We start from the raw sequence: 27,039 nt of genomic DNA on the forward strand, positions 1-27,039 counted from the left end.
AATTAAACGTGTCTTAGTTAACATTTCTAAGTTTTGTGAGATGCACACATACATTTATTTGTGCCTTTCGGACACAAACTGGTAGTCTTTTTTTCTGAAGGGCTGATAAAATATGTTATAGCTGGAAAGAAGTTTTAGATAACAACATGGACTCCAAACATTCAATTATGATTCATTTTCTGTGAAGTATAAAAGCTGTAATATGGTAAACATCTGCTATGAACAGGCACATAAAATCATAACTCATACACCCAAATGGGTAAAATTAGCACTACTTCTTAAAATATTGTTCTTACACCATCAACAGAAGTATAAAGGAAAATAATATTGCATTCTTCTTTTAGCCATATGGTTTCATTCTGTATTGGCAATAGTGTGGTTAAAGTGGTGCTAATATGTCTCAAAGAACAAAATAAAATGGAATAAATAAAAATTACTGTCAGCCTTTACAAATCCATTTCAAGTTAATAAATTTAAGATAAAGGGCATATTGTACAAAGTACTGACTGATGAGGTAAAAATTTACAAATAAATATATTAATTGAGCAGCAGTAAAACACTTATTAATAATGGAACTATCCCGGTGATATCCACAGGAAGAGCTCTGTCTACCGAACCACATACTACTTCTGAGACTGACACTATGATCTGAAAACTGTAGTGGTCATGTTTCAGCTCCTCAGAAGTAATAAGTACACCACAACAATTAGTGGTGATAGGCAAGTACGTCTCATACCAACCACATGAATGTTGCTGACACACACTGGGTTTACGCATAGGTATCAATGTGAATAGTAGAGGCCCATAAGACCTTCCTGCAATGCACGCATACACGCAATTTCTGCTTTGTATCCACCGGCTCTCTCGGCAAGTGTTTCACTGCGCACATATTTCGAACAACCTCTCCTCTGCATATCTTCCCAGGTTGGTGGTTCTGGACCACCACAGTCAAATTTAGGTAGTATGTATGTGAATGGTGTCCCTTCATCTTGCTTTGGAATGGGCAAGAAGCCCTGCTGAGATTGTCGGCCGAACTTGATGCCAGTTGAAAACTGTGTTACACGGGTTGCGGGTGCCTGCCTTGCTTCCTCTTTAACTTGCTGAATATTCTGAGCATATGTTTCCACAATATTTTTTGCATTTGCATCTGAGAACATAAGTTCATCAATCAGAGCCTCTTTTTCCCTAATCTTTTTCCTCTTCTCTTCCTCCTCTATCTTCTGCAACTCTTTCTTCCTAAGCTCCTCCTGTAACTTTTCTTCTTCCAGAAGTTCTTCCAATTCCATCTCCTCCTTTCCAAGTTTTACTTTGTTCTTTAATATAGTTTCTCGGTTTTCTTTCTTGTACTGCTCAATTCTCTTATTTGTGTTTACCACATCTATATTGTTTGTTAAGTTGAATATTATTGTTTCAACTTCTTCTAAGTAATCATTATATTCCCTCAATGTACTGAAATCTTCTTCCTTTTTATTAAAATCCCTCAACACACGCTTTCGTATGTCCACTTCCTTCTCCACCATAGGGTCTTCAAAAAGCTGGACACGAAAATTACTTCTTCGAAGTGGTGCAAAACATTCTGGACAAGATCCTGAGCCTGTAAAGACAAAAAAAATTTAGCCAAAAATACAGTATATTGACAGGTGTGTGCAAATAAAAACATTATGCTTCCATAATGAGAATTAGAAGTCAGTTACAGTTACACACTCAGGGCATGGAATACAAACCTGAAGCATGATAATCAAATGAAGTAGCCAGACCTGATTCAGCTTTTGGAGCTGAATAGACAGCACTGAGGAAGTAGTGAAAGGAAATGGCAATACAATGAAAAAATTTCAGTTAGGTACGCAAAGTAACTGTGACAAAGCTTACTCAATTTTGACTTCCTGCCTTTTCCTGCTTGTAACATGAGGCAGTTAGAATAATTAATTACATTGCACAGATATCTTCAAGTCACTGACATACGTACCTTTCAAGAAAAGAAGATCCACACAACTTTCACATAATGCATGCCCACATACATTAACCATCAGTTTCAGTGAAGGATTACGGTACTTTGTTGTTTTACATCTTGGACAGGCTTGGTCATCCATCTTGGTACTGTAATTCACAAATGCATGGATATAAAAACAAGCATAAGTGACAGTGAAGGGAAAATAAGCAATACTGAGGAGAACGGAAGACTGTTCATCTTGCATGCAAAGGCAATTATGCTCAGCTGTAATTCTATTAATTTATAAAGATGACATTTAACTGTAATTTTGTATTAGGGCGCAAAAACAATTAAGTTCATATGCGCCCATTTGACAGTAGAGCACATATCATAAAACATAAGACAAAGGCAAAAAGCCATTTTTACCAAGGTAACTACAAATAGCATATAGAATATTGCATAAAGAAAATGAAGGGCTAAAATCAGTTTCTCAAAAGCAGAGTTTGCCTCTTTAGCTTAAGGTAGAAATGGAAACTTGTAGAATGCAGTTAGAGAAGGATTATGTCATTTACAACCAAACTAAGAAGAGAGATATATACTACACTAAATGTACTCCACTTAAATGGGGGACAGTAATACATGGTAACATCACGTTACCAATCTTCTGAAAGCGTAAGCTCTGCAACTTTAGCATACACATAGTATCTGATTTTGGAACTGAAAATGTCAAGCTGGCTTACTTTTCCTATGGCATCATTAGTTTTTGAGGCAACTCACCATTGAGGAAAAAAGTGTCTGAGGCACGAAAGGTAATGTGTGGGGTTTACTCTCAAAGCTCTCGTAGACAGCTCTCTAAATGGTTGGGTATACTCAAAACTGCTTTGCAGTACATTTATTCCTCATAAGCTTGTTGTCAACAATCAAACATGGTTTTAAAGACAACAATATGATTGTGTGTGTGTGTGTGTGTGTGTGTGTGTGTGTGTGTGTGTGTGTGTGTGTGTGTGTGTGGCTAGATAGCTTTGTTATGAAATGGGTTTTTATTAAATGTTGTATGAAAGTTCTGGTAGAAAGTGAATACTTTTGAATTAAGGGGGACCACTCACCAATAGGCAGAAGAATTGAGTTGATGATAGGCACACACAAAAAGAAAGAAAACTTGCTAGCTTTTGGAGTAATCCTTTTTTGAGCTAGAATAACACACACATAAACACACACTGGTGGAGTTTGGGTTGTGTTGGATGGGGTGGATAAAGGGAGAGAGAGGCAGGAAGGTGGGAGAGGGAATGCGGCTGAGAGGCTAGTAGCCGGAGGATGAAGTTAGTTCGCTTGCTAGGGATGTGGGAGGGAAGGGTGGCAAGTACACAGGCTATGCATATGAAGCACAGTTGTCAAAATCGGTGGGAAAAGGTGCATGCTGAATGTGACATAGAGATGTCAATTATGAGGGGGTGGCAGAATGGAGGGAGGGGAAACTTTTGAATGGAGGGTGTGGGGTCTGTGGGTTACTGGAACTGAGGGCAGGACGATTACGGGAGCAAAGGATGTGTTGGCAAATGCATCAAGTGCCACCAGGTGGTAAACTTTGTCCTGGACAACAGTTTGGTGGTGGCCATTTACCCTGCTGGATGGCTGGTTGCTATTCATACCAACATAAAAAGCTGTGTAGCATTTGTGACAGAGTTAGTATATGATATGGCTGTTTTCACAGGTGGTCCTGCCTCTGATGAAGCAGGATAAGCCTGAGACAGGACTGGAATAGGAAGTGCTGGGTAGGTGGATTGGGCAGATCTTGCACCATAGTCTACCACAGAGATAAGATCCCTGTGTCAAGGGACTGAAAGGGCATACAAAAGGAGTAGGATATTTTATAGGTCGGATGTAAGGGATCTTGGGTAGGCTGTCCCTCAGGGCATGATGAGAGATACTCAAAGTCCTGACAAAAGAAATGGTTCAATTGCTCCAGTCCATTATGAAACTGGGGGATGAGGGGTTCTAGTCACCCATCCCCGATCCACCTCCTTGCCTCCTGCATCTCTCTCTACGCACTCTGACACAATCCCCACCACCTCGCCCAACTGCTGAAATGCAGCATTGGCACTGTTCGTCAATCTGGCACCATGTAGGGGTACAAGCTTTTTTCTTTGTGTGTGTGTGTGTGTGTGTGTGTGTGTGTGTGTGTGTGTGTGTGTGTACACACACATATGGAAACACTTATGAAGAAAATCTTCTTAACACTCCTCTGCCATATAAAGAATAACAAAATGTACAGTCGAACCTTGCATAGTCAGCATAATGCATTCCAGAATCTTACTCATAGTGTGAAACACTCATTACATGAAACAATTTATCCCATATAAATTAATGTAAAATACAATGAAGCATTCCATGCAGAAAAAGTACTAAAAGTTTTATCTTATTCATGCCATTTATTCAAAGAAAATTATTCATACAGTATTAATCGTTTACTTTATTATTCACGATACATAACTAATTCGTTTTTACTAGGAAGCTATCTATAATCATTTGTTCCTGCCGATGCTTCAACACTTGGTGAAAATGCGATTCAGCATTATTGTCAAATAAATTTGTAGCTCGTGTAGCCATGCTTTATTGGGGTGATGATTTTTCAATGCAAGATGCAACCAATTCTGATGCTTTCAGCATTTCTCTTACTGCACCAGAAGTCTGCTGCTTTGCTGTTACTGCTCCCTCCTTAGAAGACCTCCCCACAACTTCCTGCTGTGAAACACACTGCAACTCCACAAGCTTTTCAGTGGTTATTTCTTGACTTTGATCTTCCACTAGCTCATCGATATTGTTATCCACCTCTCGTTCCACGCTCTTAGCCAAAGACTACAGACTCCACAGGTACTGACTCAAATGCCTTAGAGTCACATTTGACAATGCACTCCAGGCAAGGCTTTCTTCCAAGCAGAAGTGAGAGTTTTCTTGGTAACCCCTTCCCACACCTTTTCAATCATCTTGACATGGACAACGATATTGAAGTAATATTTCCAAAACTCTCTACGAGTGACAGTGGTAGCTTCAGTCAACTCAAAGCAATGCTTGAAGAGTGCTTTAGTGTAGAGCTTCTTAAACTTAGAAATAATCTGCTGGCCCATAAGCTGGAGTAATGGAGTGGTGTTCAGAGGCAGAAACTTGATCTTGATGAATAGAAATTCTTCAAGGAGGTGGTCTTATAGGCCTGAAGAATGGGCAGGAGATTCATCTCACGCAGATATTTTTTCACTGAAGGACCAAACACTTCATTGATCCAATCACACAAAAGATCATGTGTCACCCAAGCCTTGTTGGTGGATCTCCACATCACATTTAACCAGTTTTTCTGCACTTTACACTTCTTGAAAGTTCATAGAGTTTCTGAGTGGTTTAATTTTCTAATCACAGCTTGCAATGGCACAGAATAGCAGTGCGACACAGTCTTTCATTGGCTTGTGTCTGGGCTATGTAATCTCTTCAGCTGTTATAAAAGTATGCTTCGGCATCTTTTTCCAGAACAGACAGGTCTCGTCACAATTAAAAACCTGTTGTTGCAGATAATGCTCAGAATCTACAAGCATCTTTAAGTTGCTGATAATCTCTTACACTTCCCTTCAACACTTCTTTAGCTACTGATGATCCTGGTGTCTTCTTAACAAGGTCAATGAAAATCATTCTCGCCTTCTCACAAATGATGTTCTCATTAATAGTATTGCCTTGGAATTGCTTTTCATTTATCCATACAAGGAGCAACCTTTCGTCATTGTCCAGAATACGAAACGGTTGTTTAGGTACTTTTGTCACTCCCTTTGAAGCATCTATCTCCTTAACCTTCTCATCGTTCGTGAGGATAGTGCAAGTAGTTGATATAGACCGACTGTATGTGCGTGCTAAATCAGCAACGTTCACACCATTTTCACGTTTTGCAGCGATTTTAAGTTTCATTTCTAAGCTCATTTTCTTTCTCTTATGATTGTATTCTTGCAGCTTTACCTTCAGGGCATTTCTACAGTGGTTATTAAAATTTGCACACAAAAAAACACTGTGTGAACACAAGTTTAGAAAAATTTGTGATCACAAGCTGCACTAAGTTAATAGCAGAAAGAGTGCTACCTACACCCTAACTGCAGTATGTACTAAAGACATTGTTCATATGCCACTGCCAACAATGAGAGACGTTCATATTGTTGAATGTTTTCCCCGCTGTCGTGCATGAATGGCTGGTGACATCACTTCTAAATTGTCTTCACTCGTCATTCAAAACATCATTTGTTAAGCGAGTCATTTTTTTAAACAATTTGGTTTGCTTGTTACGAAAATTGCACATTATTGGGGGGTGGGGTTTGTTAAGTGAGGTACAACTGTATTTTATTCAAATGAATGAGTTATCTGCCATTTTTTGAAATAAAGTGTCAGAAGAAAAACAAATAAACTATGGCATAGCACATTCTCTCACTCTTTAAAACAGCAATAAAAAAACTGTTAATTATGGAATTTCATGTACCAACTTAAGTAAGGTTTCCTTTCCTTTGGAGGGAGCAACAGGCCCCTAAACTGTTGGCTGTTACATCCTGTAATTCATTTGCCATGAATGAAATAAACTGGATGGGTAAAATGGGTTCATGTAACTCTGACTTGAGTAACATAATCATCATTTAACTCTGCACTGTGGCTCAGTTTTAGAATAATAATTGAGCAAGCACTGGATATATATGTACCTAGTAGAACAGTTCATGATGGGAGAGACACCCCTTAGCCCCATGGTATTCAGTCACTGTAAAGAAACTACCATGCAAAGAGTGCCTACTACACAATAGGCATGAAACAAAGAACAGGGCTATGGATACAGACACTAATAGAAATGCATTTGGCTGTCGAAAGGCAGTGTGTAAAAGCTTCAATGACTACCATAAAAGAAACGTATCGATAGAACTTTCACAAAACCTGCACAAATTTTGATCATATGTAAAGGCTATCTGTGGTGTTTCAATTAGTGCCCAGACTCTTACTGGCGACACTTGAATGAAATTATTGGTTACAAAGAAAAAGTAGGTTTTTTTTCCTAATGTTCCTTTACATTAGGGGGGGGGGGGGGGGATGAGAACAGGTCCTACAGCCACAGTTTAACACTCACACAGCTGCAATGATGAGTGATGCATATATTACACTAAGAAAAATTGCAAACCCCCTACCTCATTCTTCATACACCTTGTCAGTTATAACCTCACACACAACAGCTGCTCTTTTTCAGGGAATGTATACAAACAAATCCATGGCACAGCCATGGATACCTACTTGGCATCCTCCTACGCCAATGTTTCCAAGGGCCATCTAGAGGAAACCTTCCCAGCTTCCAAAAGCCCCAGACCCCTTATCTGGTTCAGGTTCATTGATGATATCTTCATTGTCTGGACTCTGGGGCAAGAGACCCTATCCTCATTCGTCCACACCTTCAACACACACTCTCCCATTCACTTCACATTGTCCTCCTCAGCTTGACATGCCACATTCCTGGACACTGACTTCCACACATCTGATGGCTCCATCCATTATTTTCCTCCTCCTCCTCCTGCCCCTCCCTGCCCACACATTTCAGCAGGTGTTGCCCCTTCCATTCCAAAAAATAGTTCCTATATCTGTGGATGGCGTATCTGAATTCTCTTGCCCAGAAAGTTGAAGGTGTCATGAGTGCCTTCATAGAAAGGCACAACCCACAAACCTATTCCACAAACAGATTTCCCATGCCTTGTCCTCACACAACCCTAAAGAATCAGCTACAAAAGAGCACACCTTTCATCATCCAGTATCAAAAGTGGTATTCCATTTCCCACCCAACCTACACAACATATTGCTCCATTCCTATCCCACTCCCAACCCCTTGCCACAGAAATGATATACTGAAGACACAGGTGCAAGACCTGCCCAATCAACTCACCCAGTGCTTCCTACTCCATTCTTGTCACAGGCTTATCTCACACCACCAGAGGCAGGGCCATCTGTGAAAGCTGCCATTTCAGATACCAAGTCTGCTGCAATCACTGCATGGCTTTTTATGTTGCTATGACAATCAATTAGCTGTTCACCAGCAAGAATGGCCAGCACAAAACTGTGCTCAAGAACAGAGTTGACCACCTAGAGACACAGCACGTAGCAGATTGTGACATGTTTGAGTTCAATGTCTCCTTCACAACCCACAGCATCTAGACCCTTCCCCTCAGCCCCAGCTTTTCTGATATACGAGGGTCACTCCAAAAGAAATGCACACTTTTTTTTAATAATCCATCTTTTATACTACATGTTTGAAAGTTTTACAGTGTGTAGATACATCCTTTAGGAACAATATTTTCATTTCTCCACATAATTTCCATCCCCCTCAACTGCCTTACTCCATCTTGGAACCAGCGCCTGTATACCCGCATGGTAAAATTCTGGACCAACCTGTTGGAGCCACTGTTTGGCAGCGTGCACAAGGGAGTCATCATATTCAAACCTTGTTCCACGAAGAGAGTCTTTCAGTTTCCCAAAGAGATGACAGTCACATGGAGCCAGGTCATGACTGTAAGGCGGGTGTTTCAGTGTTGTCCATCTGAGTTGTGTGATTGATTCCGTGGTTTTTTGACTGACGTGCCCGTGCATTGTTGTGCAACAGCAAAACATCCTGCTTTTGCCGATGTGGTTAAACACAACTCAGTCGAGCTTGAAGTTTCTTCAGTGTTGTCACATATGCATCAGAATTTATGGTGATTACACTTGGCATGATGTCCACAAGCAAGAGTCCTTCGCAAGTAAAAAACACCGTAGCCATAACTTTTCCAGCAGAAGGTGAGGTTTCGAATTTTTTTTTCTTAGGTGAATTTGCATGATGCCACTCCATTAATTGCCTCTTTGTCTCTGGTGAAAAATGATGGCACTATGTTTCATCGCCTGTCACAATTCTTCCAAAAATTTCATCTCCACCATTCTCGTACCGTTCCAAAAGTTCGCTGCATACCGTTTTTCTTGTTTCTTTGTGAGCCACTGTCAACATCCTGGGAACCCACCTGGCACAAACCTTTTTTAACGCCAACACTTTCAGTATTCTACAAACACTTCCTTCCCCTATCCCAACGTACCATGACAATTCGTTCACTGTGATGCATCAGTCAGCAGTCACCAATTTGTTAACTCTCTGCACATTGTCTGGAGCGTGTGCAGTACGAGGTCTGCCACTGCGAGGACAATCCTCAATATTGCCGAGCCCGCTTTCATCACATAACCAGCCTGCCCACTGACTAACTGTACTGTGATTGACAGCAGTATCTCCATACACCTTTTTCAACCTGTTGTGGATGTTTCCCACTGTCTCATTTTCACAGCACAAGAATTCTATGACAGCATGTTGCTTCTGACAAATGTCAAGTATAGCAGCCATCTTGAAGACATGCTGTGACGGTGCCACTCACGGGAGCAGGTTGAACTAAGTTTGAAAACAAGTGAGAAGGACGTATCTACACACTGTAAAACTTTCACACATGCCTAATGAAAACTGTATTTTTATGAAAACAGTGTGCATTTCTTTTGGAGTGACCCTCGTATGCACACGGGAGTTAACCTTACAGCACATCCTACACTCCCGTAACCTTCCAGGCCTCAACTGAAATTAACGTACTATCCTCACACCCTCTACCCAAGTTTCCCCTTCCTCCATCCTGTCCTCCCTCCCAGTCCATACCTCCGTATCACCTTCGTCATGTGCTGTACCTCACTGGTTCTGGTACCCGATTCTCACATGCCTAGCCTGTGCACCTACCAAACGTCCCTCCCATATCCCTAGCCAAAAAATCTGGTGCTTCCCTCTGAGACACAAACTACCCAACTGGCTTTTCCTGTCTCCCATCTCTCTTTCCCTCTACCCACTCCATCCTAGTCCACCTGCAGAAATGCAATTCTGGCAATGTGTCCAGTTGTGTGTTTGTACTCTAGCTCAACAAAGGATTTATTCCCAAAGGTACCAATTGTTATTCCTCTTTTGTGTGTGCCTGTTGTTAACTTAATGTTCCTGCTACTTTGGTGATAGTCTCCTGTGCTCCTAAATGACATACATATATTAGAGTCTGTGGTGTTGAGAAACAACTGAACCACTAAAACTGAACAAAGCTCCAGAACCAGATAGAATCCCCTTCACTAACTATAATATATCAACGGTATCTCCAACAAAAAACTTTGTCCAGTAGTTGGAACAAAACACAAGACATGCCTGTCTACAAAAGGGTAGCAGAACGAGTAAACGAAACTTATGTTCAATACATATTAATGAATAGTAATGCAGTGATATATGATGATAAAATTCTCTCAGACTTCCTACCACACCAAGTGGTTCAATATCTTTGACTTTCATCCATTAGAGTATTTTAGAACATATTCTGAACTGAGCTGTAGAGCAAGATAGTGAGGTAGATGCAGTGTTTATAGGCTGCAGAAAAACATAGTACTCAAAACATATGGTTTTTGACCAACAGGACAGCTTCACTGAGATGCTTAAAAACATCAGCTAGCAGAAGTTTGAAGATAGACGTCAATTATACCAGCAAAGTTTACTTTCAAAATTTAAGATATGTATTAAGTGAAAAATCAAGGAATATACTACAAACCTCTACATACTACTGTCTTTACAACTAATAGAATAGGACTGGCTAGACTCATTAAAGCACACCCTGAGACACTTATGCAATCTTTCTGTCCACACTCCATATGAGATTGTAATGGGAAGAAATCTTAATATGTGGTTACCTCTGCCATGCACTTCACAACAATTTACAGAGTAGAGCCCATATATGTAAATTTAAAAGGTCATCATTTCATTACTCTTCCAGCAGATCCAGAATTTAACTCTAAAAATATTTCAAAATCTTAAACATGACTGCCAATCAGCAACTGCATAAATCTGAAGCGATTGAAAAATATTGCCAGTTAAACTTCAGAAAAATTAAAAGAAGCATATTGGGACTGTATAGCAGTCCTATTTGATACCAGAACTCTCACTTCTAATCATTTGTTTCAGATATTAAGTATGAGATGACATTAACCAGAATGTACTTGTCTGGATTGTATTGCTAATATTCTAGATATTTAGTATTATGGACGGAGCACTGGTTTAGCTTTATGAGTAATTGGCGATGGCTTGTTGGCAAGACTTTTAACACAACAGGATGCAAAATGCCATTGGAAAATTTAGAAAGTATCTCAACGGTACTCCCCTGAATAGAACGTTGTATATTGATTATTGACGCAATTACGCTGCTTTAGATGTTTACTGAAAACCTCTTTGGACCCACAGTTTGATTTACCAAGTCTCCTGAGAAACATGTGTTGTGACACACAGCAGTCTCTTCATAGACCGGCAGATTGTTAGCCACGTATAAAGTCCAAATGAAAGTAGAACTAATCACTGCACAGAACACCTAGCTTACATTGTTGATAGGTATGCCTACTGCAGACGAAGTGTTTCGTAGCGTGGCAACACAAAACTATGAAGTTTTGTGGGATGTTAATGCACCATTTTTATGTCTGCAGCCATATATAGATAATGAAGGTTCATGATTCAGCTATAATACTTTGCTCACGGCATAAATTATGAAAGTGTTCGGAAAACCAGATGACGAAATCTGAGGTTAGCATATGCCTGCTGTCACTACGGTTGGAATACTTACTGCTGTTTAAGCGTTGGAGTGAGGCAAACGCAGGATGCAACTGAGATCAACAGTTCTGCGAAAAAGATGGTAACAGAAGTTGCGTTTCCGACACTGTCACATGCTTGTCTTTCCACTTTCAATCACAACTGATATTACTATTCATTCATACTCTATTTACATGTCGAAACCAACTGTAAACATACAATCTAAATTTGAATTCATCGATTCTCCATGTGTGATCGATCGATCGATAGTATTAGCTTAAGTCGTGTGTATGGAAATGAGGTTGAGGTAACGCAACTATTTGGAAATAACAGATGCACTAAATAAAAAGCTTTACACGGAACATCTAGCAAAGAACATACATTACATAACTTCTGAGTGTAGGTTTTACAGAGTAAGAAGCGAATAGGTATGTTCAGTTTAATAATTGAACATGTCGTTTTGATCTGTCTTATGAAATATTTGTTAGTGTTTACTACCATCCCCATGAAATGGTTTCTACAGTTTACGTCTATGTGCCACGCACAGTCTAGTGCTAAGCTTCAGCGCTCTGTAGCGAAGATGTTGGCAGTTATGGACCATAAATATGGTCCATGTTGGCAGTACATGATGTCCAGAAGGACAAGGACGCAACCATGGGAGGATGGGAAATACAGAAGCGTCCGATCTTACCCGTCGGCTTTGACCCATGACGTCACAAATACCGCGGAAACGACTATAAACAATTCCAATATGGCGGATATAAAAACATCGCATACGTATTGTAAACACTGAAATACACAAGTTTCACAAAAAGCCTAATGACTGTAACGGGACAAGCGTGGGAAATTAGGGGTTTTTGGGTGCGGAGAAACTAAATATACAGAAATGTAGCCACCGACCGCCATTCAAAACCACGCAAAACAACGAAATAAATCAACATCACAAAACTGACCAAATACCAAAAAACACATTCCTATCCATAATCGGACACTTCCCTTAACCTATATAGCTCAACAGAACCTACCGATCACATCCCCCAATAGAAAACTAAGAAACGAAAGCTTCCCTTACACCTACATACATCGGCACTTATGCAGTTTAGCAGGTACGGAAAAAATTTTTCATTTTTTTTCAAAATTTGATCATCATGTGTCGTTATGCGGTGGGGGGAGTCTGCAGTGCCCCCCCATCCCCCCACAGGCTTCATTAGTGTCAAATCAATATTTTCGAATCATAGGCGGCCGCTGCCGCGGCCGCATTCCAAAAAAAAAACTCCCAACCTAACCTCAAGTGGGCTACGCTACAGATCAATATGTTCATCAAATTGCTTCATATTACGTATACATGTTCATTAGTGTCAAATCAATATTTTCGAATCATAGGCGGCCGCTGTCGCGGCCGCATTCCAAAAAAAACTCCCAACCTAACCTCGTATTCAGGGCTACGCTACAGATCAATGTGTAGGTCCCTTACGTCACGGGTCAAAGCCGACGCGTGAGATCGGATGTTTCCAACCTATACCCAATACACAAAACATACATAAATAACCAAAAAAAAAAAACGGAACTTACCTCAAAAAAGTTCCAGCTCCACAAACTAGATTGGCCACCACAATCACACACAAATGCACACACGCACGCACGCACACACACACACACACACACACACACATACAAAAACACACACACACACACCAACGAAAAAATACTGAACTAAAATAAAAACCCAACCCACCCAAACGTCAACCCCCTCCCCCACAACTCCAAAATACAACACACAAACACTATACAACAAAATAAACCACCCACCCACCTACCTAGCCCACCCTAACTAACCACTTTCGGTCTATACATTTTACCCACAGCCCTTAAAAAAACCCGAAGAATGCAATAGCCCTCTGGGACACTCTTCTGCCAACAGTACTCATCTAAATGAGACTGAAGGTTGGAAGAGCGCCTCTTCCCCCTCCCAAGAACTGACTTAACCGCTCCCCACATCCCCTCAATTGTGTTAGTGCAAGCCCCAGTATCATAATTCTTAAACTCTAGACTGTGGTTCACTACTAAATGATTAAATCCCCTCTCACCCAACCCCCTATATGAAGAAAACGCATCTGAAACTACTGTGGACCCCGGCTCTACATACTCCTCAATTAACCCCACTAATTCAGGCTTCGACCTCCCCTCCACAACCCTAAAAACACATTCAGTACCCCCACCCCCCTGAACAACAGCCCCCCACACCCAAAGACCAGCCACAGACTTCCCCCTCCCATACTTCCTTTTACCAAACTGCGACTCATCCACCTCCACAACCACCCCATGCCCACCCAACTTACCCCTGTACTTAATAAATTCGGAACACACCTTACGACAAAAGGAATACCAGTCTAAAACAGTCCTCTCACTCACACCAGTCTCAAACGCGCAAAAACTCTGCCCGCAACTATAACAAAAATAATACGTAATAAGCACAATCTCACGCATGGCCAATCTAGACTTCTCGAACCAGGTACCACGCCTTACAGAACGCCATACGCCATCTTTCCGGCAACACCACATGTATCCGTCCCTGGTCCGAGAGTCCGGAACTTTAACCAATTTCATAGGTTCACGGCACACACCGCACTTCACGACCTCGGCAATTAAGCCAAATAGCTGAAGAAATTTAATCAGCTCTAAAGCTGTCTCCCCCATCATCGCCCTCAACCGAACACTGTTAAGGCGGTCTTTCATATCCATTCCTGAACAAAAAACCACAACCAAATACACTCAATAACAAACTCACCCGACGTACAGCAATGAGCATTAAATTAACCGGAAATACAGAAGCGTCCGATCTTACCCGTCGGCTTTGACCCATGACGTCACAAATACCGCGGAAACGACTATAAACAATTCCAATATGGCGGATATAAAAACATCGCATACGTATTGTAAACACTGAAATACACAAGTTTCACAAAAAGCCTAATGACTGTAACGGGACAAGCGTGGGAAATTAGGGGTTTTTGGGTGCGGAGAAACTAAATATACAGAAATGTAGCCACCGACCGCCATTCAAAACCACGCAAAACAACGAAATAAATCAACATCACAAAACTGACCAAATACCAAAAAACACATTCCTATCCATAATCGGACACTTCCCTTAACCTATATAGCTCAACAGAACCTACCGATCACATCCCCCAATAGAAAACTAAGAAACGAAAGCTTCCCTTACACCTACATACATCGGCACTTATGCAGTTTAGCAGGTACGGAAAAAATTTTTCATTTTTTTTCAAAATTTGATCATCATGTGTCGTTATGCGGTGGGGGGGAGTCTGCAGTGCCCCCCCATCCCCCCACAGGCTTCATTAGTGTCAAATCAATATTTTCGAATCATAGGCGGCCGCTGCCGCGGCCGCATTCCAAAAAAAAACTCCCAACCTAACCTCAAGTGGGCTACGCTACAGATCAATATGTTCATCAAATTGCTTCATATTACGTATACATGTTCATTAGTGTCAAATCAATATTTTCGAATCATAGGCGGCCGCTGTCGCGGCCGCATTCCAAAAAAAAACTCCCAACCTAACCTCGTATTCAGGGCTACGCTACAGATCAATGTGTAGGTCCCTTACGTCACGGGTCAAAGCCGACGGCTAAGATCGGACGCTTCTGTTGACCCGGAGGATGATTTGGGATAAGCATTGATAAGTTCGTGATTAGATGTGCCGCAAAAGACGAATTGCTTGCGTGTTGTAGACGCACTTTCTTACACTTTCGGTGTTTGTCCCATATTTACGATTTTTTTTTTGGGTTGTGTCATACTTTTGAATTTACTTTGTATGTTGAAATAGAAATTAATAGTTTAGCCCGTGAAATGAAACTGTTATTGTGGTGGCTGCCTGTTGTGTAGCGTATACCTGTGTTGTCTGAAGGGAACATTACATCGTTCTTCTTAACAACACAGGCACTGCAATACCGTATTTATCCCCTGACGTCAGGCAGCAATTAAAACGTCTTCCCACGTACGGGAATTACATAATGTGGCCACAGGTTGTGACGCAGGAACGAAGACATATGGTGATAATGGGAATCTGGTCTGGCCCTAGGTAGTGCACGGATAGGCAAAGTAATTAAGGCTACCGCTCGAGTAAAGCGGGAATTCCGTGTTCGAGACTCGATTCGGCATAATTTCTCACTGTCGTCAGTCCCTTAAACAGCTGATGGTTGTTCGTATTCGCCTCAGCGAATACATTTTATGTACTCCAGAAGAAGGCAGACAAGCGTGGTGTACGCAGTCTCTTTAGAAAACTTATTGCACTTTCTAAGTGTTCTGCCAATAAATAGCGGTCTTGATTTGCTTTCCCCACAACGTTTTCTGTGTTATCGTTCCAATTTAAGTCATTCGTAATTGTAATCCCCAAGTATTTGCAGCCTTTACATTTGTATCATTTTTCGTGTAATCGAAGTCAGCGGATTTCTTTTACTACTCATGTGGGTGACTTCATACTTTTCATTATTTAGAGTCAGTTGCCAGTTCTTGCATCATACAGATATCTTTTCTAAATCGTTTTGTAATTGGTTTTGATCATCTGATGACTTAACAAGATGGTAAATATCATCATCTGCAAACAATTGAAGAGGGCTGCTCACATTGTCTCCTATGTTATTTATGTATGAGGGTTACCCAGAAAGTAATGCACCGAATTTTTTCTCCAACAACTCTTTATTGAACATATTGAGAAATCCACATACAGAAGAATGGTGTTTTATCTGCACACCATTTTCCCCACGTAATCTCCACCATGTTCTGATGGCCTTCCTCCAGTGCGAAAGAAGGGTGTGTATGCCCCGTCGGTACCAATCTTTGTCCTGGTGGCGGAACCAGTGCTTCACTGTGTGAATCACTTTCTCATCGCCCTCAAAATGTCTTCCACAAATAGCATCCTTTAATGGCCCAAACAAGTGGACATCCGAAGGAGCTAGGTCAGGTGTGACAGCTGTGGATGTTCTTCCAGGCTGCTGCAAATCGTGGAGGTCTGCCGAATCGCCTCTGATGACCTCACGCTCGGTGACCAGCGACTAATACTTCTACCTTTTTTTAATTATTATTTATTTAATACTTCTGTCGACAGCAGATGCTCCATAGACTTTGCACAAGCGTTTGTGAATATTCCACAGTTTTTTTCTCTGCAGTGAGAAATTCAATGATGGCACATTGTTTTTAACGTACGTCATCTACACACCTCATTTTGAAACTGTCTTGCACCTACAATATCTGTCGTAAGTGACGGAAACTTGGCGCGCTCGTAGATCAGATCAACAGAGGGCCTATAACACTTCCACGTGGATCTCCAGATATTACTTTTGTTTTCCTTGATGACTTTGTCAGATACTACAAATTGTGATCTTTTTTCTGGCGTCTGTACACGGGTGTACTTTTACATATGGCCGGAATCTCGTTGGGTTTTCTGTCAGATTTTGAGACAGAGCTTCGTTATGGAAATAATTAAAATCACCTTGCATTGAAGTTTATGCTAATATTCATTATTGACTGCTATGGTTTTAAGTAAATTAATCTCCTCATTAAACTTTTCTGTTGAAAGTGGTATGAAGGTGGCTCAGTGGACGGCAGAGTGAAAAAAGGCCGTTTTTTGAGACTGTGGATGAAAAGAGGAAGCAGACACGATTTGGTCAGTATACATTTCTTTTCGTAAAAGCTTGGTGTCTGAACTGCATACTAAGTTTTTAATATTTTGGACCAAAACGTGGCCGTTAGGAACGGAATAATTATTTTCGAAAACGAAGGATTTTTTCAAAATTTCGAGTAGAAATCGGGCCAAATCGTGATATGCGCTATTCATGCTATTGGAGATTGGACGTATTGGATGATTAGGTTTATGAATTTTGAACTGGGACCGAAGTTTAGGGGGCTGAGGGTTCATATTGATGAGTAGTTTCTTTTTGAAAGGTTTTATAAGAAATTTTGCATTGTTAATGGCTGACCTTACTTCTTTCTGTAATTTAGTAGTTGGATCATCATGCAGCTCCGATATATTGTTTTCACTGAAGAAATTTTCGGTTTTAGAAATATACTCAGAAATATAAGCAATGACTAGACAACAACCTTTATCGGATTTGGTTATTAAAGCATTTGCTGTTTTAAATTTATTATTAATGGAAATTACTAAAATTCTGTCGTTATGCGTAGCATTAGACAAAGCAGCTGCATTTTTCTCTAGCATGCGGGTTACATCATACGCAATTCTGGCTTGAGAAGCATTATCTATCTTATTATAATCAAGACCGATTTTTAAATCAACAAGCATATTTTCTTTTACATTTGGGGGCATAAGCTTAGTATATAATTTTTTTGTTGTTCCTGGGCTCAGTGTGGAAATTATCCTGGGCATAGACTGGTTGACAGAGTGTAAAGCAGGAGTAAATTGTGGGGACGGTTTTGTCATTTTTTATAATGAAGGATTAGAAACAAGTGTGAAATTTGATGGAATGATAGTGGGTAGCAATGATTTAGTTGGTCAGTTGAAAATGAGAGTGATGACAGTAGGAGTCAATATGAGAGAATTAGAGTTGAACTTGGATTATAGGGGTAGCAGAGAGGAGAGAGAGATAATAGAAGAATTGAAGAACCAGATGGACAAGGTAGAAGGATTAAGTAAACAACAGAAAGATGAGTTAAGGGAAGTATTGTAGATAAATAGAGAGGTATTTTTGAGACAGACCTGGTAAAGTTAAGAACTTTGAGTGTAAATTAGATGTGAAACTGCATGAACCCTTTGCAAGAAAGCCGTTTTCTATACCATTTGCGTTGAGGGAAGCTGTACATAAAGAGATTGAGAGAATGGTAGACTGTGAAGTTATAGAAAGAAGAAAGAGTGAATACAATAGTCCCTTAATAGTGGTGGACAAGAAAGATGGTAGTGTAAGAGTGGTTATTGATGCTAGAGCTTTGAACGACATAGTGAGTAGAGAGATCGATCACCCCGAAAATATGGACGGGATATTACAGAAGAATTTTAATATGAACTACATGACTAGCCTTGATCTCACGGCCGGGTACTGGCAGGTTCCACTTGCGGAGGAATATGGGAAGTATACAGCCTTTTTGGTAAATGGGAAATGTTACCAATATACTGTATTACCCTTTGGTTTGAATATTAGTGTATCCGTATTGATTGAGTTGAGTTCTAGAATAACTGTGTACGTAGATAATTTGTTGATTGCCACCGAGTCATGGCAGGAACATTGTAGTTTATTGGATGATGTGTTTCAGGCTTAAGAAATGTGAGTTTGTGAGAAAGGAAATAAAGTTTTTAGGTAGAATCTTGTTCACTACAGGTATCAAAGTTGACCCTGAGAAGATCAAAGCTGTTAAAGAATCGAAAACAATTGAAGTCCTTTCTCGGTTTATGAAACTTTTATAGAAATTTAGTATCAGGACAAGTATTTAACAATCCAAGTTTAAATAAGTTATTGAGTCCTAAAGTGCCATTTGTTTGGACCAGTGAGTGTCAGGAAGCTTTTATGCAGCTTAAGGGAGCTCTAAAAGAGGATAGAATTTTGCATCATCCTGACCTTATTAGACCTTTTTGTTTGGGGACTGATTCTAGTGGATGTAGTATTGGAGTAGAATTATTTCAGGATTTAGGAGAAGGTGGGAAGGAAGATCATAGAACAATTGCATTTGCGAGCAGGTCATTAACTAAGTATGAAAAGAATTATAGTGTGACAGAAAAAGAAGCTGGGGATTTAGAAAATTTAGGGATTATCTGTGGGGAAATAAAACCATCATATATACTGATCATAGGGCTTTGATATTTTTCAAGAAATTTAGGTTGATGCATGCTAGGTTGACAAGATGGGTAGTGTTCATGCAACAGTTTGAATTTGAAATCAAGTATGTTAAGGGTACTCAAAATAAAGTTGCAGATGCTTTATCCCGATTACCTTTAGGGGAAAATGGGGAAATAGGACAAGATATAGACGAAGAGCATGTGAAATTATTCTATATTAAGGGAGTTCAAGGGGAAAAGAAAATAGAAAATATATGTAAATACATGAGGAGGTATCAAAATCATGATGAGATATGGAAAATGATTAAGAGAGAGTTAGATATGCCAAATGGTAGTGATAAACTGCTGAAATACTATAAAGTACATGGTGGAATCTTGTTCAGGCGAACTAATGAAAGTTCAGAGGATTGGAAGGTGTGTGGGCCTAGTAACTGCATTGATGAAATAATTGACTACATTCATTTGAGTTTTGGGCATATAGGTGCAAGGAAATGTATACAGAAATTAAGAGAATGTATGGCCTTTGACAACATGGTAAAAAGAGTAAACAACAGGATTAGGGCATGTGATAAGTGTCAGAGAGCCAAGGTTACAAATCATAAATGCCTCTTCCTATGCAGAATGTAAAACCTAATGATTTGATGGAGTTATTAGCTGTCGATTTCTATGGCTCTTTGCCAAAGACAAAAGGAGGTTTTGCCTACATTTTTGTGGTATTGGAGCATTTTCTAGATTTATTAGGTTGTACCCTTTGTGTAAAGCCACTGGTAGGGCGATTCTGACTAAACTTGAAAAGGACTATTTTGTAAAATTTGGCAAGCCAAAAGCAATACTTTCTGACAACGGATCGCAGTTTACTAGTAAGCATTGGAAGGAAGGTCTTACTGACCAGGGAATAGCGGTAATATATACGTCAACTTACCACCCAGCCAGGAACCCGGCGGAGCACTATATGAGGGAAATAGGAAGGTTATGCCGCATGTATTGTAGTAATCATCACAGTTCCTGGGGAGATTTTGTGGAAAATATTGAGTATGTAATGAACACAGTGCCTCATGATGTACATGGGTTTATCCCATATGAGATTATGAAGGGAGAAAGATCCTTGAGTTTTGTAGAGGAGAAATTGTCGTTTCCACTGAGGGATGAGTTAAGTTGGGATGAGAAGAAGAAAAGACTGTGAGAATTAGTGGAAAAGAGGTTAGAGGAGAGGAGGAGGCGGCATGATAAAAAATTAAAGAAGGTTGAAATTAAGGTGGGAGACTTGGTATTGGTGAAGACTTATGAAAAATCTAATGAGATTAACAGTGAGATATCAAAGTTTTTTGATGTGTTTAAAGGTCCGTTTGAGGTAGTGTGTATACCGCATCCGAATGCTTATTATCTGGTGTATCCAAAGTAAAAAAAAAGTTTGGTCTGAAGAATATAGTAGATTTGAAACCATATAAACCCAGGGCATGAGGTTTGGGTGATGAACCCCTTATCCCTTTTCTTTTTTTTAAAATCTGAACCAGAATTTAATGAACTGAGTGACATGTTTAAGGAGTATAGGATTATATTAATCGCTATAGGCAATCGAATTTCAGTTGTAGAATCAGTTATTTGAATACATTAAAATACACAACATTTTGACAGTCTCGATAATTTAGAGCCATAAATTTTGTGTGGAAACATGACTTGTTACAAAGACTCAAAAGTATGTGATAAAAAGTGATGTATACAGTGAGGACTGGACTAACGAGATTAGTCTTCAGTTATATTGTATAAGTTTGTTGTAATTATTTTTTTATATGAGAATTTTTTAAAAATTGTTACTGCTCATACATTTCTTAGTGCTGGATTCAGAATATAAAATAATCATTCATTTAATTGGATTGCTTAATTGAAATCAGTATTCTGTAGGAATTTTGTTGAATACCGTTTCCATGATTGTCAGGTAGATTACATGTTATCAAATAAGAGCTTACTGAGGTAATATTTGCAAATAGAAGCTTTGGATAAGTCAAGTCAACATATACCAGAATATTATCTAGTTTTATGAGGTCAGTTGTCTCATATGGGTCATGTACATTTTATCTTGAGAGGTTTTTGGGAACATCTCATGATAAAATGGGGGGCACATGTGAAGACATCGTTATTTTGCGATATATATACATATATATATATATAGTTCTTTTCCCCGTCTGTTCATATACCTTTGATGTTGTACCGCATTTTTCTTTTGTCCTGTAATATAGAGATAAAAGTTGTTTTCTAGATGTAATATGTAACTGGAAATTATTTCTTTTTTGTAAGTAGATAAATATGTTTAGAGTTTATTGATTGTGGAAAGCTTTTTTTTCTGTTTATCGCTTACTGTAATAAGATTGGTAGAAAACAGTTGTGTAAAGATATATGTAATTTACTTTGATGTTGTATAAACTGTGGGCGAGAGTATTGAGAGAGAGAGCAATATCGATAGTCGATCCAACAAAGTAGTGATGAGCTAAACTGCGATTTTCCGATATCAGTGATTTCTGTGAGTGCTACTTTTCAGTATCTGTTATTCTTAACTGTGATTTGTCGCAGTTAAGAGTCGCAGTTAAGGAACGTAGGTCGTGTATCCCTCCCCCACTGCTATTTCTGCTACTTCCGCGATTTCTGCTACTTCTGCGATTTCTGCTACTTCTGCGATTTCTGTGACTCCTGCGATTTCTGCGACTTACCACCGTATGAAAAAGTTACATCTGTCAACACAGAAAATTGCATCTCAACAAACCTGTCATTGGCAAGTATGTTTTACGTTTTTTCTTCCGTTGGCTTTAATTTTGTATTAAAGAAACAACTGTGAAAATATTAATAGTATAATTAATATGTAAGTAGCCATACAGTACCGTAATAGTTCGTGTTTAGAAAATGAATTCTAACATATTATTATGTTCACAGATACCTGAACTACATTTCAGTCACTCAGTAAAGTGATAACTCAAAATATCATTGTCAACAGATCTGAAGAAATTGCCACTGCATCTTTAGACCATTTTCGTCAGAGGAGAGTTTAGTTTCTAAGCGTTTCGATGGACTTAATTACTTCAGTGAGATCGTTCTTGCGAATGTGATACTCATTATAGCAAATATTAGCAATCTACTCTGTCAATTGTATTGCTAGTAATTAGTGACAGCAAAAATTGTTTAATAATCCTTGTGTTTTTGCAGACGCAGTTCTGACTCTGATTACTGGTTGCTGTACGTATCTATCCACATCAAGGCTGTTGAGAGAGATTCGTGAAGATTCAAGACAGCTCTTAGAGGATTTGCAGTTTAAAAGTGAAATAATTGTGAAATAAGTGTGTGAATGATTAAACTGTGTTTTATTGAAGCTGTTGTGCGATTTTAAAGGAATAATAAATGTTAAATACAGTGAGTGAATAATAAAAATCTCATTTTCCACATGTTAAGCCGTCCAATACCCGTAATTTTCCGCCACTTACTTTTTAAAACACTTGTTGGAGAGTGATATGCCGCCCCCCCCTTTCTCCACAATCTTGGTGTGATACTGACCTGTAACATATCTCGAAGTCTACAATATGCATTTTGAGGCTGTTGATATGAAAGTGGGAAGTACAGATCTTCCAGTTAAATCAGGAATGGCTTAAGTGCATTACTTGAAAGTAACAAAGGAAAAGCTTACTTATGTAGGTGGTGGTAGTGTCAGCAAAAAGTTCTTGTGTGTGAAGTTGCCATTTAGAACACCAGGTGTAAAACTTTTCTCCCGAGTCTTGAACTGTGTCGGGACAAAAGTGAGGCATTCATATGACTGTTTTCATTTCACTACACTTATACAGATGTCTGAGTTCTGCTGTGTTAACATTGCAAAGTCCTGTAGGCATGTGGAGTATTAACCAAAACTGTCATATTGGAAGCAGAATCAAACACATTTGTTACGTTACTTGATATTTTCAGGAGAAAAAGGCAATGTTGCTTCGTATTAATATAAAACATTCAGAGTCACAGCAGTATTTGACCAACCATAACTGATGCTGAATGTGCATGCCGTCATATAATATGAAGGGCGTATTTCAATAGTGGTACAAGTCCATTACCTCCACTTTTCTGTCTATAATGCTTCTGAAATTAATGATCCAAACAAACATAAATAAAGGTTCATCTCTAGCAAGAAGCCATATGCTTGAATATTTCTGGTATCTCAACTGCCGATTTTTCAGCGCTCATTTAACTTTACGACTCTGTATTTCAAAATGAACAAAAATGGACTTGTACCACTATTGAAATAAGCCCTTCATATGCACCATGGAGGTAAGAATAAGGCGAGATGGCGCTACGTATCCCAGCCGTACTACGTTTTGAAGCCATGGGGGCGTGGCTTTCTGCCATGACACTCTGACCAAAACATTGCCAGTGTGCTATAGCGCTGCGTGTATTACAGTCGCTAATTGCACCATATACGCATGTAACGTCATCAGATTGGTTGTTTCAAAGTTTTTGTTTACAATAAAATCTCGTAAAGGCGAAATTCCGCATTTCTTCTGATTAAAAGTAGTTTTTAATGTAATATTACGAATAGCTAGCCTTCAATGTAAACGATACATTTTTGTTAATTCAGTAATAAACGTGTATCACAAACTAAATAATAGAAACTGAAAACTAAGTTAGCTATACCCTCCCTCCAAAGCCCCATAAATACATCTTGTTTGTAATTCGTACTAGGACATTTCAGTTACGTTACACTACTGGGAAACACTGTTCATTACCACCAATATTTACTGAAATACGGTACATAGGATGGCAAATTTAGACAGTGTCCTGTTTAGGCCTATACTTTACGGCAGTTAATGTAGTGTTAGCTTTTAATTTGGTACATGATGAAGACAAAGTGAGTTACTCAACATTTCGATTATCGACGATACGTATGTATTATACTGAAACGTGAACTTGAAAACTAAGAATTTAATTCTTTGAATTAACATACCTTTTGCAAATGTTTTGGGTGTGTAGGGAAAACTGATGGTACAGCATTTTCTCGGAGCCTTACTGTTGAAAGGAAAGTTCGGTCTATGTCCTCTTCTCGGAAATGCTGATAACATATAGTGCTCCATTTAGATGCACGCCAGTTCTTCCTCCTCACGGCATTCTCCCACAGAGCTTTCTGTCTTTCATTTTTAGGAAATCTAAAATCATACAGGAGAAAAACACGCTATAGTACAAGTACCGATGTAGCACACGTTCATTCACAATGAAGTTGTAAAATCACACTTAACGAGACAACTTACACATGAAATGTTATTCCCTTCGATTTCGCATCACAATCAGAATGATTCGTACATCTGAACACCACACAAGTCACCATAATAGCGCAAAATCCTTACAAAAGCGAGCGACAAGCCTATGCACACAAGCTTACAGCAGCAATGTTTTGGTCGGATTGAGATGGCTACCCTCGGCTTAACATAGCTTCACAGCTGTGACGTCACAGCGTCTCCCTCTATTCTTACCTCCATGATATGCACACACAGCACATCGATCTCACGAGGCACAAGGCTCTCATAACGAAGTACGTACGTCGGTCAACAGATGGCACTAGGAAGAGTATGTTAACTGCGCTTTTTAGTTGCTACTTGCGACTCTTAGTTGCGATTTGTCACAGAAATCGCAGTTTGACTCGGTAGCGAATAGTGTAGTATGAACTTTGCTCAACAGATGGCAGTGCTAACTGCGCTTTTTAGTTGCTACTTGCGACTCTTAGTTGCGACTTGTCACGGAAATCGCAGTTTGACTCGATAGGGTAGCATTCATCTCACGCTAGGTGAGGAGAGCCCTAGGTCATAGTGACGTAGGCACGCGTCATCATGAGGTTCAGAGTTGTCCTATCGACTGTTGTGTGCATTCTTTATATATCGACTGTTGTGTGCGTCTTGAATCTGCATTGTTATTTGTTTATGTGCTTTCATTGTCCTATTGTCCGGTGTTGCTAGTGTGTTCGTCGTTCTGAACATGGGCTCTAACGGAGATGGGAGAACTTTCGAGCAGATCCATGAAGATAATCTGAAAGATTTCACTATCTTTCTTAGTTGATTTACAACACGAAGGCAAAATTAAATGGAACTAGATGGTTTAATATATCTAGCAATATTCGGAATTATCTTCAGAACCACTTCATTTTCTCAGTTTAACGTTTCTGCCCACATGAATTATGTACAATTCATTGGGTTTTATAAAAATACGAAACACTTTAATTTCTTCCTATTTCACGTTTTTATCCACATAATTTATTCAATATTGATCGCTAGACCCTTTCTTAACTTTCGTTATGGTTATGATTCCTTCATTCAGATATTCGTTATGTTCACGAAACACACAATAACATCCCACATTCTTTGGATTGCAGCTTAATAATTAATTACTTCACTTTTCTGTCCACACGATTTATGCACGATTTATTGGATTTAAAAAGAATGGCAAGCTTTTTTTTTATTTCGTTATGGCTCCTTCGCTCAGACATTAATTATGTTCATGAAATACACAATAACATCGCAAATTATTGGGATTACATTTAACAATTCATTCATCTGGGATGAGCATATCACACAAATCCTACCACTTCGTTTGTACACATCTATTTACATTTAGCTTTGACGTTATCGGTACAACTGCAAAGTTCGATATACGTACTCATTTAGTCGATTTAGGTTAGTTACGTCACGATGACGTAGCCTTACGTCATTATGACGTAGGGTTCTCCTCACGTAGCGTGAGATGAATGACCTGCGTCTCGCGACCCGCTGGTCGCGATGCTGATTGGCTGACAGTAAAATTCATGACGTCATATACAGTAGCGAATCAGAAGCGCAGCATTGCGACCAGCGGGTCGCAAGACTCTAGTCGAGACGCAAGTAAATAACAGCAGTATTGAAGCCTGCGATTTTGCGTATTACGAAAGTAATGATCCACCATATTAAAGATCTCTCCAAAAAGTGCCATTTTTAATTCTGTCTTTCATTTGTGTATGAGGATGCTAGTATTATTGAGTGATTACTGATAGATAAATTGTAGTTGCACATTCTACAAATGATTAAATTAATGCAGTGCTGGCGTTAGATTCATATTCTCGTACTGGCACCTTCAGTGATCTTAAACAAAACACTTGCCAAGTGGTTTTCCGAAAGGAAGTACCAAGGTTTCTAGTAACAATATAATTCCAGTCTGACTGTATCACTTAATAAAAGAGATCGAATATATTACAATGTCTGATAGTGTATTTGTACGTAACATAACTCCAATATCTGTAATTGAGTAACTTTAACATTAAAGATCTCGCACAACTTCACATTTTGATATACCAGGCCGTATTACGTTGGTTGTATTGATAGAGAACGGTATTATTGTTTTACGTGACAGTTTGTCATATAATTTCCGAACACAGATTGTATATGCGAGATTACTGCGTTATTAATAGATGTAACACAAACATATACGATGTTTGATAAACCAACAAGAATAACGTTTACGTTTATAGGTCCTTAGATCATCTTACATGCTTGAAACAAGCAAGAAAAACAAGAGTTTTACGTTACAGGACTGATAAGAATCGTACATATTTTTGGATACACATTATCAACATAATTTTCCCAGATTTATCACCACAC

General features: G+C 39.3%; 1 protein-coding gene across 1 annotated transcript; it reads right to left on the reverse strand.

Moving 5' to 3' along the window:
• Positions 1 to 156: 156 nt before the first annotated feature.
• On the reverse strand, positions 157 to 11,834 carry LOC126191108 (CDK-activating kinase assembly factor MAT1). The gene is made up of 3 exons (XM_049931848.1): positions 11,623 to 11,834; positions 1,967 to 2,097; positions 157 to 1,594 (listed from the first exon to the last, which is right to left on the reverse strand). Exons 2-3 carry the CDS (start codon positions 2,088 to 2,090, stop codon positions 783 to 785), a joined length of 936 nt encoding a protein of 311 aa, XP_049787805.1. The 5' UTR covers positions 2,091 to 2,097; positions 11,623 to 11,834; the 3' UTR covers positions 157 to 782.
• Positions 11,835 to 27,039: the final 15,205 nt, after the last annotated feature.

This window comes from Schistocerca cancellata, chromosome 6 (assembly GCF_023864275.1).
Source record: "Schistocerca cancellata isolate TAMUIC-IGC-003103 chromosome 6, iqSchCanc2.1, whole genome shotgun sequence".
Lineage (NCBI taxonomy): Eukaryota > Metazoa > Arthropoda > Insecta > Orthoptera > Acrididae > Schistocerca > Schistocerca cancellata.

Coding starts and splice junctions, on each gene's coding strand:
- LOC126191108 (XM_049931848.1), bottom strand. CDS start 2,090: ATGGATGACCAAGCCTGTCCAAGATGTAAAACAACAAAGTACCGTAAT. Junction 1,595..1,966: donor GGATCTTCTTTTCTTGAAAG/GTACGTATGTCA, acceptor TTGTCTTTACAG/GCTCAGGATCTTGTCCAGAA.